The sequence below is a fragment of the Salvelinus namaycush genome, chromosome 32 (assembly GCF_016432855.1).
Source record: "Salvelinus namaycush isolate Seneca chromosome 32, SaNama_1.0, whole genome shotgun sequence".
Classification (NCBI taxonomy): Eukaryota; Metazoa; Chordata; class Actinopteri; order Salmoniformes; family Salmonidae; genus Salvelinus; species Salvelinus namaycush.
Window position 1 is genome coordinate 33,050,709 of NC_052338.1, and position 14,608 is coordinate 33,065,316.

Genomic DNA, 14,608 nt, shown 5'->3' on the forward strand with positions numbered 1-14,608 from the left:
ATCCATCCATCCAAACTGCCGGGTCAACTGTCAATCCATCCATCCATCCAAACTGCCTGGTCAACTGTCAGTCCATCCATCCATCCAAACTGCCTGGTCAACTGTCAGTCCATCCATCCATCCAAACTGCCTGGTCAACTGTCAGTCCATCCATCCATCCAAACTGCCTGGTCAACTGTCATTCCATCCATCCATCCATCCTGCCTGGTCAACTGTCAGTCCATCCAAACTGCCTGGTCAACTGTCAACCCTTCCATCCATCCATCCATCCATCCATCCATCCATCCATCCATACTGACTGATCAACTGTCAATCCATCCATCCTGCCTGGTCAACTGTCAGTCCATCCATCCTAACCAGAGGAAGTGGTTTGGACCATGTCTAAGACCTGAAGACTTGCCAAGCTCTTTAAGACTTTAGTTCAGCGGGGTAGGTTTAGTAAATCGCAAACATCTGCAGCTCTAAAACATTCAGAGAACGCAGAAAAGGCATTGTGCAATATTACAGTGTCTGCTGTGGAGCGTGTGTGCTCCTGTGTGGTGCATACGAACTGGGCGTAGTGCTATGTGAATGAGCATGGGGTGAATCTCTGCTGCAGAGAGAGAGAGAGAGCGAGCGAGCGAGCGAGCGAAAGGCCAGTGGCCAATCCTCAATTCTGGGAGATTCAGGATGACATTGACATAGGAATTGCTCCTCTCCAATCACATGAAGGCACAGTATTTCTTGTCAACGAGTGTCATGGTGTGCTGGTTCATTGTGGAGAACACCTATGAGCTTGTCATCATGTGTCCTCTTCCGGGCTGTGACGGTGTTGGAAGTTACTCTAACTGGCCAGGCAGAGGAGGTCACAATTCTGTTGGTTCACTTGTTTACATGGATATGATTCTTACATTTTGTAAAAAGCGTTTAACAAGCCATTACAGTTATTATCATGGAGAGGATCTGTCCCATTTTCGTATCGACAACAACGGAGTCCAAATACAGACATGTGCCTACCTTGTTCTAGACTGATTGCTTTTCTGCATGTAAAAATGTTTCCTTCAGATCCGACTTTGACGCACAAAACCATTCAAACGAAGTCAGACGGGGATTTTCTCCCACTTCCCACTAAATATTTGCATAACGTCCCAAACCCTGCTGCTGCGGTCATTCGATGGCAGTGTCATTGACATATTTTGTTCAAAAGAGAGGATGCCGTAATGAAAGAACTAATATAGCCTAAGCTACGGAAAACAGGCTTTTTACAAGACTAAATGACGACAGGTGCGTTTGATTCTTATTAAAAGAGAGAGAGTCACTTTAGGAAACTTTCTGAATGGACATATCGGCCTATAGAGAATCAGCGAATGAAACACAAGCACATCCCATAAAAACATCCGTCAATCAAAGTCACCAGCGTATGTCAGACACAAGCAAATATTTATCTTTTCCTGAAAACTTATTTAAAAAATTAAAAACTAGGCTTTCCTGAAAGTAGGCTGTAAGATAATTAATTAGCAAGGAAAGTATGAAAGGGACAGCTATGCAATAGTATGAAGCTGAAATTGAGGGGGAGAGTGTTGGAAAGATTTTAAATTCTGTGAGGAACTATTATATCATTTGAATGGATGTAAAAATACAAATAAATTAAAAACATACTTTGTTGACATGTCTGTGTGAGGCGAAGGAGAAAAAAAAATACCTCGGAATCCCAGCAGAGCTCTAAGAAGCAGGCCAGGCCTCGACAGGCCCAATCCACCATCAGTCCTCGCCTCTGGCAGTTACTATAGACAGAGACACCACGGAACTGGACTGCCACATGTCAGGCCATTCAACAGACAAAATTCCACCTGGGAAGTGTCTGCGTGCATTGCTCCTAATATGTACCTACAGTGAACTCGGAAAGTATTCAGAACCCTTCACTTTTTCCACATTTTGTTACATTACAGCCTTATTCTAAAACGGATCAAATTATATATTTTTTCCTCAATCTACACACAATACCCAATAATGACATCACAATACCCCATAATGACATCACAATACCCCATAATGACATCACAATACCCCATAATGACGAAGCGAAAACTAGTTTTTAGAAATACATTATTTAAATAACTATTCAGACCTTTTGCAATGAGCCTCGAAATTGAGCTCAGGTCCATCCTGTTTCCATTGATCATCCTTGAGATGTTTCTACAACTTGGCGTCCACCTGTGGTAAATTCAACTGATTGGACATGATTTGGAAGGCCAGATCGGTCTATATAAAATGTCCCACAGTTGATAGTGTATGTCAGAGCAAAAACCAAGCCATGAGGTCAAAGGAATTGTCCGTAGAGCTCCGAGACAGGATTGTGTCGAGGCACAGATCTGGAGAAGGGTACCAAAAAATGTCTGCAACATTGAAGGTCCCCAAGAACACAGTGACCTCCATCATTCTAAAATCGAATAAGTTAGGAACCACCAAGACTCTTCCTAGAGCTGGCCGCCCGGCCAAACTGCGGCCAATATCTAAATTGCACCTGGGCTGGAATAATACATTATGGCCTTTTTCTTGCATTTCAAAGATGGTACAAAAAAACAAAACAAAAAAAAAGCATGTTTTTTTCTTTGTATAATCTGTTACCAGATGTAATGTGTTATATTTTCCTACATTCCTTGCACATTTACACAAACTTCAAAGTTTTCCTTTCAAATGGTACCAAGAAAATGCAAATCCTTGCTTCAGGGCCTGAGCTGCAGACAGTTAGATTTGAGTAGTTATTTTAGGCGAAAATTGAAAGAAAAAGGGGCCGATCCTTAAGAGCCTCTCAAAGCACTTCATGATGACAGAAGTGAGTGCTACGGGGCGATAGTCATTTAATTCAGTTACCTTCGCTTTCTTGGGTACAGGAACAATGGTGGATGTCTGGAAGCAAGTGGGGACAGCAGACTGGGATAGGGAGAGATTGAAATACTCCAGCCAGCTGGTCTGCACATGTGAGGGCGCGGCTAGAGATTCTGTCTGGGCCGGCAGCCTTGCGAGGCCTAACACGCTTAAATATCTTACATCGGCCACGGAGAACGAGAGCCCACAGTCCTTGGCCGCGTCGGTGGCACTGTGTTATCCTCAAAGTGGGCGAAGAAGTTGTTTAGCATGTCTGGGAGCAAGACAGTGTCAGCGACGTGGCTGGTTTACCCTTTATAATCAGTGATTGTCTGTAGACTCTGTCACATGCGTCTCGTGTATGAGCCGTTGAATTGCGACTCCACTTTGTACTGACATTTTGCCTGTTTGATTGCATTACGGAGGGAATAACTACACTGTTTGTATTCGACAATATTCCCAGTCACCTTGCCATGGTTAAATGCGGTGGTTTGCACTTTCAGTTTAGCCCGAACGCTGCCATCTATCCACGGTTTCTGGTTTGGGTAGATATTAAATAGTCACAGTGCGAACATCCCCTATACACTTCCTGACGAACTCAGTGTCCGTGTATACAATGTTATTCTCAGAGGCTACCTGGAACATACAGTGGCAAAAAAAAGTATGTGAACCCTTTGGAATTACCTGGATTTCTGCATAAATTGGTCATCAAATTTGATCTGATCTTCATCGCAGTCACAACAATAGACAAACAGTGTTCTTAAACTAATAACGCAAATTGTATTTTTCTTGTCTATATTGAATACATCATTTAAACATTCACAGTGTAGGTTGGAAAAAGTATGTGAACCCCTAGGCTAATGACTTCAACAGCTAATTGGAGTCAGGAGTCAACTAATCTGGAGTCCAATCAATGAGAAGAGATTGGAGATGTTGGTTAGAGCTGCCTTGCCCTATAAAAAACACTCCCAAAATTTGAGTTTGCTAGTCACAAGAAGCATTGCCTGATGTGAACCATGCCTCCAACAAAAGAGATCTCAGAAGACCTAAGATTAAGAACTGTTGACTTGCATAAAGCTGGAAAGGTTTACAAAAGCGTCTCTAAAAGCCTTAACGTTTATCAGTCCACGGTAAGACAAATTGTCTATAAATGGAGAAAGTTCAGCACTGTTGCTAGTCTTCATAGGAGTGGCCGTCCTGAAAAGATGACTGCGAGAGCACAGAGCAGAATGCTCAATGAGGTTAAGAATCCTAGAGTGTCAGCTAAAGACTTACAGAAATCTCTGGAACATGCTAACATCTCTGCTGACGAGTCTATGATACGTAAAACACTAAACAAGAACGGTGTTCATGGGAGGACACCACGGAAGAAGCCACTGCTGTCCAAAAAAAACATTGCTGCACATTTAAAGTTTGCAAAAGTGCACCTGGATGTTCCACAGCGCTACTGGCAAAATATTCTGTGGACAAATGAAACTACAGTTGAGTTGTTTGGAAGGAACACACAACACTATGTGTTGAGACAAAAAGGCACAGCACACCAACATCAAAACCTCATCCCAACTGTAAAGTATGGAGGAGGGAGCATCATTGTTTGTGGCTGCTTTGCTGCCTCAGGGCATGGACAGCTTGCTATCAAAAGGAAAAATGAATTCCCAAGTTTATCAAGAGATTTTGCAAGAGAATGTTAGGCTGTCCGCCAATGGAAGCTCAACAGAAGTTGGGTGATGCACCAGGACAACGACCCAAAGCACATACAGTTGAAATCGGAAATTTACATACACTTAGGTTGGAGTCATTAAAACTCGTTTCTCAACCACTCCACAAATTTCTTGTTAACAAACTATAGTTTTGGCAAGTCGGTTAGGACATCTACTTTGTGCACGACACAAGTCATTTTCCCAACAATTGTTTTCAGACAGATTATTTCACTGTATTACAATTCCAGTGGGTCAGAAGTTAACATACACTAAGTTGACTGCCTTTAAACAGCTTGGAAAATTCCAGAAACTGATGTCATGGCTTTAGAAGCTTCTGATAGGCTAATTGACATCATTTGAGTCAATTGAAGGTGTACCTGTGGATGTATTTCAAGGCCTGAAGGCCTGCCTTCAAACTCAGTGCCTCTTCACTTGACATCATGGGAAAATCAAAAGAAATCAGACAAGACAAAAAAAAATTGTAGACCTCCACAAGTCTGGTTCATCCTTGGGAGCAATTTCCAAATGCCTGAAGGTACCACGTTCATCTGTACAAACAATAGTACGCAAGTATAAACACCATGGGACCACGCAGCCGTCATACCGCTCCGAATGAAGATGCGTTCTGTCTCCTAGAGATGAACGTACTTTGGTGCGAAATGTGCAAATCAATCCCAGAACAATAGCAAAGGACCTTGTGAAGATGCTGGAGGAAACGGGTACAAAGGTATCTATATCCACAGTAAAACAAGTCCTATATCGACCTGAAAAGCCACTCAGCAAGGAAGAAGCCACAGCTCCAAAACCACCATAAAAAAAGCCCGACTACGAGTGTATGTAAACTTCTGACCCACTGGGAATGTGATGAAAGAAATAAAAGCTGAAATAAATCACTCTACTATTATTCTGACATTTTACATTCTTAAAAAAAGTGGTAATCCTAACTGACCTAAGACAGGGAATTCTTAATAGGATTAACTGTCAGGAATTGTGAAAAACTGAGCTTAAATGTATTTGGCTAAGGTGTATGTAAACTTCCGACTTCAACTTTAAGTAAATCAACAACAGAAGGGTTTCAACAGAAGAAAATACATCTTCTGGTGTGGCCCAGTCAGAGTCCTAACCTCAACCCAATTGAGATACGGTGGCATGACCTCAAGAGAGCAGTTCATCAATTTTCTTGGGATGTCTGGTGTGAACTGAACGAACCAGTTTTGTAAAGAGGAACGGTCCAAAATTCCTCCTGACTGCAGGTCTGATCCACAACTACAGAAAACATTTGGTTGAGGTTATTGCTGCCAAAAGGAGGGTCAACCAGTTATTCAAATCAAATCAAATTTTATTTGTCACATACACATGGTTAGCAGATGTTAATGCGAGTGTAGCGAAATGCTTGTGCTTCTAGTTCCGACAATGCAGTAATAACCAACAAGTAATCTAACCTAACAATTCCACAACTACTACCTTATACACACAAGTGTAAAGGGATAAAGAATATGAATGAGTGATGGTACAGAACGGCATAGGCAAGATGCAGTAGATGGTATAGAGTACAGTATATACATATGAGATGAGTAATGTAGGGTATGTAAACATAAAGTGGCATAGTTTAAAGTGGCTAGTGATACATGTATTACATAGAGATGGCAAGATGCAGTAGATGATATAGAGTACAGTATATACATATACATATGAGATGAGTAATGTAGGGTATGTAAACATTATATTAAGTGGCATTGTTTAAAGTGGCTAGAATTAAACTATTAAATCCATTAAACTATTAAATCCAAGGGTTCACATACTTTTTCCACCCTCCACTGTGAATGTTTACACGGTGTGTTCAATAAAGACATGAAAACGTATAATTGTTTGTGTGTTATTAGTTTAAGCAGACTGTGTCTATTGTTGTGACCTAGATGAAGATCAGATCAAATTTTATGATCAATTAATGCAGAAATTCAGGTATTTCCAAAGGGTTCACATACTTTCCTGCCACTATCCCAGTCCACGTGATCAAAACAATCTTGAAGCATGGATTCTGATTGGTCAGACAAGCGTTGAATAGACCTTAGCACGGGTACTTCCTGTTTGAGTTTCTACCTATAGGAAGAGAGGAGCAAAATGGAGTCGAGATCTGATTTGCAGAAGGGAGGGCAGGGTAGGGGGGCTTGTATGCATCCCGGAAGTTGGAATAACAATGGTTGAGTGTTTTTCCACTGCGAGTACCACAGTCAATGTGTTGATAGAACTTAGGTACGGTTTTCAAAATGTGTTTTTTGGCAGAAATTTGAACTTTCACGTGCCTTAATAACAAACTTCAATGCCATCTGTAAATACGAATAAAGTTGTTGAAATTACGAGCCTAGTTGGTTAAGCCACAGAAAAAGGCAGGAACCTTTGCGCAAGCCATGATTGGCTGAGATAATGAATGGGCTGGACATGCCGAGAGATGAGTTTCAGATTGGTCTGCCGCGTAGCATTGTCTGCCTATAAAATGAGCTGCTCCTTATGAGTCGATAATCCTTTCTACTGCAGTTTTCTAAAGATATAACATTAGCCATGGAGAACTGCAAATGTGTTGCTACTGCTCTCAACAACATTGCTGCCCTGAATTTCAAGCGCTATTGACAAAGGTCAGCGGGAAAAAGATTGTGATTGACTACTTTTAGGACGACGATCGTGCCATGCTGGCGCTCTCTGACGCTGAAAATGAATCAGACGATGTGAACCAGAGAGACTTGACAACGGGCCAAGCAAGCTGTACAAACAAAACGGAAATGACACAGGTCTTATTTAATGAAAGGGGTTGCAGTCTGCCGTGAAGCACTCAATGTATAAGGGTAAGAGTCTAGCTACAGTTTCAGATATTATACGTTTCTAATTTTGTCAGAAAGTTGTTAGGATTATGGTTCATTGTTTAGCTTGCATGTCTAAACAAAAGACTTCACTTCGCCAGATGATTAAATGACCCATCAAGTTAACCAGGTGTATCTGACGGTGATTACAGCCATCTATTGTATAATAATGCCAAGATATTTGTACCAGGTATTTGTCTTTCAGCATCAGTAGAACACGTCTGACTCTCCTCCACCAGTCATACAAGGAGAATGGTCTAATGCCTCCCATCAGAAAGACCTGTAGAACACACCTGTCTCTCCTCCACCAGTCATACAAGGAGAATGGTCTAATACCTCCCATCAGAAAGACCTGTAGAACACACCTGTCTCTCCTCCACCAGTCATACAAGGAGAATGGTCTAATGCCTCCCATCAAAAAGAGAGCAAGCACTTGCTCAGAGTGAGCGGTCTGTCTACCAGAAGATGGTTGCTGACTGCAAGACCACCTGTCAAGACCTGTAGTTGTCTCTGGGGGCCCTACTGAACCAGCAAGCAAAGACATCAGGATACATTACAGCTTTGACTTTGCTCAACAAGTAAGCAACATGTCCTCCTTTATACTGATTAAGGACATAGATGGATAGATGAAGACACAAAATATATACTATATGGGATGCAGGCAAATGCCTTTCACTGAGCTGTGTAAAGACCTAGTAAAATAAAAGGTTACATAAAATAAAGACTGACAGGGGTGAAAATTCATTTTAATTTATCTTTGTGTTATTTTGTTGTTTGCAGGTGCACTATCCTCCTGACCCTATGCAGCCAGGTCCCATCTACTATCCTTCTGACCCTATGCAGCCAGGTCCCATCTACTATCCTTCTGACCCTATGCAGCCAGGTCCCATCTACTATCCTTCTGACCCTATGCAGCCAGGTCCCATCTACTATCCTTCTGACCCTATGCAGCCAGGTCCCATCTACTATCCTTCTGACCCTATGTAGCCAGGTCCCATCTACTATCCTTCTGACCCTATGCAGCCAGGTCCCATCTACTATCCTTCTGACCCTATGCAGCCAGGTCCCATCTACTATCCTTCTGACCCTATGTAGCCAGGTCCCATCTACTATCCTTCTGACCCTATGCAGCCAGGTCCCATCTACTATCCTTCTGACCCTATGCAGCCAGGTCCCATCTACTATCCTTCTGACCCTATGCAGCCAGGTCCCATCTACTATCCTTCTGACCCTATGTAGCCAGGTCCCATCTACTATCCTTCTGACCCTATGCAGCCAGGTCCCATCTACTATCCTTCTGACCCTATGCAGCCAGGTCCCATCTACTATCCTTCTGACCCTATGCAGCCAGGTCCCATCTACTATCCTTCTGACCCTATGCAGCCAGGTCCCATCTACTATCCTTCTGACCCTATGCAGCCAGGTCCAATCTACCTTTCAACTCCTCGCAAGTGTTGCTTGTTTGATGTCTGCTGTGAAGGAATACCACAAGTCAACTACTCGATTGATGAAGTCACGTCATCCAGAAAAGGCAGCAGCGATGTCACCAACTACATGCACCATTTCTTCACCAACTACGGAGTTGGGGAAACGCGTGTGGCCCTGAAATGTGACAACTGCAGTGGCCAAAACCAGAACAAGTTTGTGCTCTGGTATTGTGCCTGGTGGACCATGCACAAGCTCCACCATAGTCTGGACTAGAGTTCAACCGATTATGATTTTTCAACGCCGATACCGATTATTGGAGGACCCCAAAAAAAGCCAATACCAATTAAATCGGACTATTTTTATTTATTTATTTGTAATAATGACAATTACAACAATACTGAATGAACACTTATTTTAACTTAATATAATACATCAATAAAATCAATTTAGCCTCAAATAAATAATGAAACATGTTCAATTTGGTTTAAATCAATTTAGCCTCAAATAAATAATGAAACATGTTCAATTTGGTTTAAATAATGCAAAAACAAAGTGTTGGAGAAGAAAGTAAAAGTGCAATATGTGCCAATGTAAAAAAGCTAACGTTTAAGTTCCTTGCTCAGAACATGAGAACATATGAAAGCTGGTGGTTCCTTTTAACATGAGACTTCAATATTCCCAGGTAAGAAGTTTTAGGTTGTAGTTATTATAGGACTATTTCTCTCTATACCATTTGTATTTCATATACCTTTGACTATTGGATGTTCTTATAGGCACTTTAGTATTGCCAGTGTAACAGTATAGCTTCCGTCCCTCTCCTCGCTTCTACCTGGGCTCGAATGAGGAACACATCGACAACAGCCACCCTCGAAACAGCGTTACCCATGCAGAGCAAGGGGAACAACTACTCCAAGTCAAAGAGCGAGTGACGTTTGAAACGCTATTAGCGCGCAACCCGCTAACTAGCTAGCCATTTCACATCGGTTACACCATTGTAACCGATTGTATGCATATAACTACCTCATCTATCACTGATATTGTTCTTGTACAGACTGTATATTCTGTAGTTCTTTCTCTACTGGCATTGACACTTGTTATTTATATTGACATCCTTTCTGATATTGCTACTATGTAAGTAACCATTTGGCTGTATCGTTTACACCTTTTGTAGAGACCCATCCACTTGGCAAGATGTGGCTGGGGGTTGTAGCATTTCTCTCATGTGACCCATCAATTTATACAAGTGTGTCAACTAATAAATATATTTTTTTAATAGTTATATCTGAACACTTTGTTTCCCTGGTTGTTCCTTGCTGTAGGCTACTACTTTTACCTATTAGTCTTCATCTTTACTACACTACTCACTCTGTTTAGCACATGACCTCACATGCGAATCCTTAATGAGATGGGTGGGGCTAAAGCTTAAGAGGGTGTGAACCATGCTGAATGGGTGGAGACAAAGAAGTGCTCTCCAATAGGTGTACCAAAACATTCAAGGGCCATTTTCTCAAAAGTGGGGTTACAAGTTTAGCAATTTTCAATGCAGAATTACTTTCCCATTGTTCCTCAAATGCAGTGTATGATATACCATTTTGTAGCTCTCTCTCTCTGATTTTGTCCAATGTAAAAAAAATAGTAATAATAATTTAAAATCACATTTTGCTACATAAGACCGAATCAAGGAAGTCGGTCACATTTCATTTGTGGGGGGCAAATACAGCAAATATATTTATTAAAAAGTCACCTTGTTCTAGAGAAATGTATAATTATCAAAACGTCACACCAGGGTAAAGCCTACACGAAACACAGCCCTTATTTGAAGTGTATCTAAAATCCCCTATGGGAAAAATAAATGGTGGAAAACAATTGGAACCATTTCCTTGTTTTACCCACTAGGTTTTATGGGTATTATGACTCATACTGTGGTACTCTTTAAACCAGCAGCATTACCAGTCTCAGTCTGTACACAGCTCCCCGAGTGAGTCAATCTCAGTCTGGACACAGCTCTCTGGGTCACTCTGCATCCATTAATCTCTCTCGCTCTTCTCTCTCACTTCCCCTCCCTTCTCCCTCACTTCCCCTCCCTTCTCATCTGGGATGACTCAGCATCTTCACAGAAGCCGGCGCCTCCCCTTCTCTCCTCTAGAACAATTAGGAGCTATTATTTGGAGAGCAAAGTAAAAACCATTTTCAAATCATGAAGAATAAAATTAATAAAAAGGACAGACTGGATCAGATCTTAAAATCAGTACTTTTGAGAAGCTTTGTGAATACGGGCCGCAGACCAGTACTGTACACACTGAAGGAGCTCGCTAGAGGACAGGGAGTTCAGTTGTAATTGGACCAGGCTCATATTACTAAAACTCTAAATCACACCCTGGCCAAAGTAATTACAGCATTATCCTGTTTCCACATCTGTGTTTCTGTCAAACTGTCCGCCTCGTATTGTTCCCTGTAATAACCTTTAACCCTCAGGGAAATAATAGGATGCTGTTGAGGGTTGATTATAGTTTTATTTCACTGGATCTTCTGGAAGGTCCTGTGACCTTTTTTCCATTGCAGCCCTGGTCCAGCCTGAGACTTTCCATAGGCTTAAACACTGGTGTTATACTAGGGAAGGTAAAAGAAACATCTTTAAAATACACACCAAAAAATGTAAATGCAACATGTAAAAGTATTGGTTGCATGTTTTATGATTTGATTTTTTTTATTTTTTATAATCAATTTGCACAACGCATTTCTCTCAAATTTTGGGTACGAATTAAGTTTATATTGCTGTTAGTGAGCATTTCTCCTTTGCCAAGATAATCCATCCACCTGACAGGTGTGGCATATAAAAAAGTTGATTAAACAGCAATATCAATACACAGGTGCACCTTGTGTTGGGGACAATAAAAGGTGACTAAAATATGCAGTTCAGTCACACAACAGTGCCACAGATGTCTCAAGTTTAGGGAGCGTGCAATTGGCATGCTGACTGCAGGAATGTCCACCAGAACTGTTGCCGGATAATTGAATGTTCATTTCTCTACCATAAGCCGCCTCCAATGTCATTTTAGAGAATTTGGCAGTACGTCCAACCGGCCTCACAACCGCAGACAGCGTGTATGGCATTGTGTGGGCGAGCGGTTTGCTGATGTCAACATTGTGAACAGAGTGCCCCATGACGACAGTGGGGTTATAGTATGGGCAGGCATAAGCTACACACAACGAACACAATTGCATTTTGTCTATGGAAGTTTTAATGCACAGATACTGTGACGAGATCCTGAGGCCCATTGTCGTGCCATTCATCCGCCACCATCGCCTTATGTTTCAGTGTGATAATGCCGTGTCGTCGCAAGGATCTGTACACAATTCCTGGAAGCTGAAAATGTCCCAGTTCTTCCATGGCCTGCATACTCACCAGACATGTCAACCAATGAGCACCTTTTGGATGCTCTGGATCGACGTGTACGACAGCATGTCCCAGTTCTCACCAATATCAAGCAAATTCACACACCCATTGAAGAGCAGTGGGACAACATTACACATCAGGCCACAATCAACAGCCTGATCAACTCTATTTGAAGGAGATGTGTCACGCTGCATGAGGTTAATGGTGGTCACACCAGATACTGACTGGTGTTCTGATCCACACCCCTACCTTTTTTCCCTTTAAAAAGGTATCTGTGACCAACAGATGCATATCTGTATTCCCAGTCAGGCAAAATCCATAGATTAGGGCCTAATTTATTTATTTAAAATGTACTGATTTCCTTCTATGAACTGTAACTCAGTAAAATCTTTGACATTTTAGGATGTTGCATTCATATTTTTGTTCTGTATTAGTTGTAATGGATTCACCTCCAGTGGACGTAACCAGCATCACCTTCAGTGTCTGACACAAGGATTAATTCCATGGTGTATAGTTCAGACATAACTGTCTGGGTTTATGAGGAGATACATTTAGCAAAGAAAACAAAGGCCACATTCCATCATTTTCCACAGATATGACATTATACCACACGCCGACCCCTCCCCCATCCTCTAGGCGCTCTGACAATGGGGTCCTCCTCCAAGCACACAGTCCACTACTACCACTAGCCGACAGGGCAAAGAAAAACATACAACTGAATGATATCTAACTCAATCCCAGTACATTCATTACATTAAGAGTCACAATATAACGTGTTACTTGTATTAAACCTTTTAATACAAGATTATTCACCGTTTTTTTCTAGCTAACCGTCTGATCAATCGTGGCTGGACAGCAGAGCTACCTAACGTATGTTATTGTTAACCCTTTTCCATTCAAGAAAGTGTCCCACTACTCAAAGAAAACGCAACATTTTAGACACAATTACGGGGAGATTAGTGGGCTATCTGTTTGAATCAGATTATCTCCGTTTTAATGAGATTACAGTTAGAAGATATAGCCCTCTGCTACAGCGAGACCGCCCAGCTTCACAAAATAACACTGTCTGTGGTGAAAGCTCGTTATTCCTGAGTAGCTTCTCCTTTCTAGTTAACTAATGTCCCCACACTGAGAATAATCATCCCTGGCTAGCAAACTAGCTACATCCTATCACAAAAACATGTATATCAAAGAACTACGTTAGCCGGATAGGTCGGGGGGGTCATAATCAAAGGACCACAGTCTGCAGTGTACACCGCAACGTTCCTATGTGCTGCGGTCTCACCTTGTAGTTGCTGGAGTTGACCCATCCCGTCAGCTCATCTATGGTTTTATCCAGCCGGGGTTTGTCTTGTTCCACATCGGAGGACCTCTGCGGGTCGTTCAGGTAGTCTATTAAGTCCTGCCCGACCTGCAGCCTGCGGGTAACGTCTTTCTGCAGGACCTGCTGATATAAATATTCCATGTTGTCATGCTCCTCCATTGAGCAGGCAGTGCTGTGTGGTCAGCTCCGGGGCCAGCCAGACTAACGTAGAGGGTACTGGCCGGTTGGTTGCAGGGTTGGATGGGGAAAAAGGTTCGCTCCGGTCAGGTCTTAATTCTGAGCAGAGGACAGTTGCCAACAAACAAAACGCCTGTCAAATTAGCTTGGCAAGCGCAATCACTTTGTCTAAAGGACACACACTGCTCGACTTTGATTTCAGAGAAGGACAACAGAGAATGTTGCTCTCTGATAGCTACTGTAGCAAGCAATAACTTTCAAAAAGTTTTGAAAAATTACACAAATGTGCGGTAGAACCAACCAGGTCATGTATTGACCCACAACAACACAAGGAAGCTAGCTGGCTAAGCTAACGAATCTAGCGTTAGCTAGCTACACACATCATTGGGAACAACTAGCTAATAGCTAGCAAGCTGAAGGAAGCAACGTTAGCTAATTGGCCACAGGCCTGACACCTAGCTTCGTTTCGGTTTTGTATTCCATTATATGATAGTCTCTCTTGTCAAACCCTTCAAAATAAAGTTGCGCCAAAACTCTGCTTTGTCTCCCGCGGTTTCTGCTGGCTACTTTTAATCAAGGGAATAATCGCCCCTACTACAGCTGTCTAACTAAACCCTCCCCCGCTGAAAACATGCGCCAAGCCGGTGACTGCAGTTTACTAGTAGGCCTGCCGCGCAAACAAGCAGTCTGACGAAGCGGACGGGGTCCTTCGCAGGGTTGCCAGTTGTTTTGTTTAACTATCTAGCATTACGGAGACTACAAAACATGAGTGTTTACTTAGAATTCTTTCTAAGACACAAAATTATTTTCTAGACACAAAAAATAACCACAACTACTGTGCATTTAATTTGTCTACCACAGGAGGTTGGTGGCACCTTAA

General features: G+C 42.1%; 1 protein-coding gene across 1 annotated transcript in view; it reads right to left on the minus strand.

Moving 5' to 3' along the window:
• LOC120027100 (CLIP-associating protein 2-like) overlaps window positions 1–14,368 on the minus strand; it is a 121,072-nt gene extending 106,704 nt beyond the window's left edge. The window contains exon 1 of the mRNA XM_038971939.1: window positions 13,513–14,368. Within this exon, the coding sequence (XP_038827867.1) occupies window positions 13,513–13,710 (198 nt within the window). The 5' untranslated portion in view covers window positions 13,711–14,368. The remainder of the gene's footprint in view (window positions 1–13,512) is intronic.
• Between the last annotated feature and the right edge of the window lie 240 nt (window positions 14,369–14,608).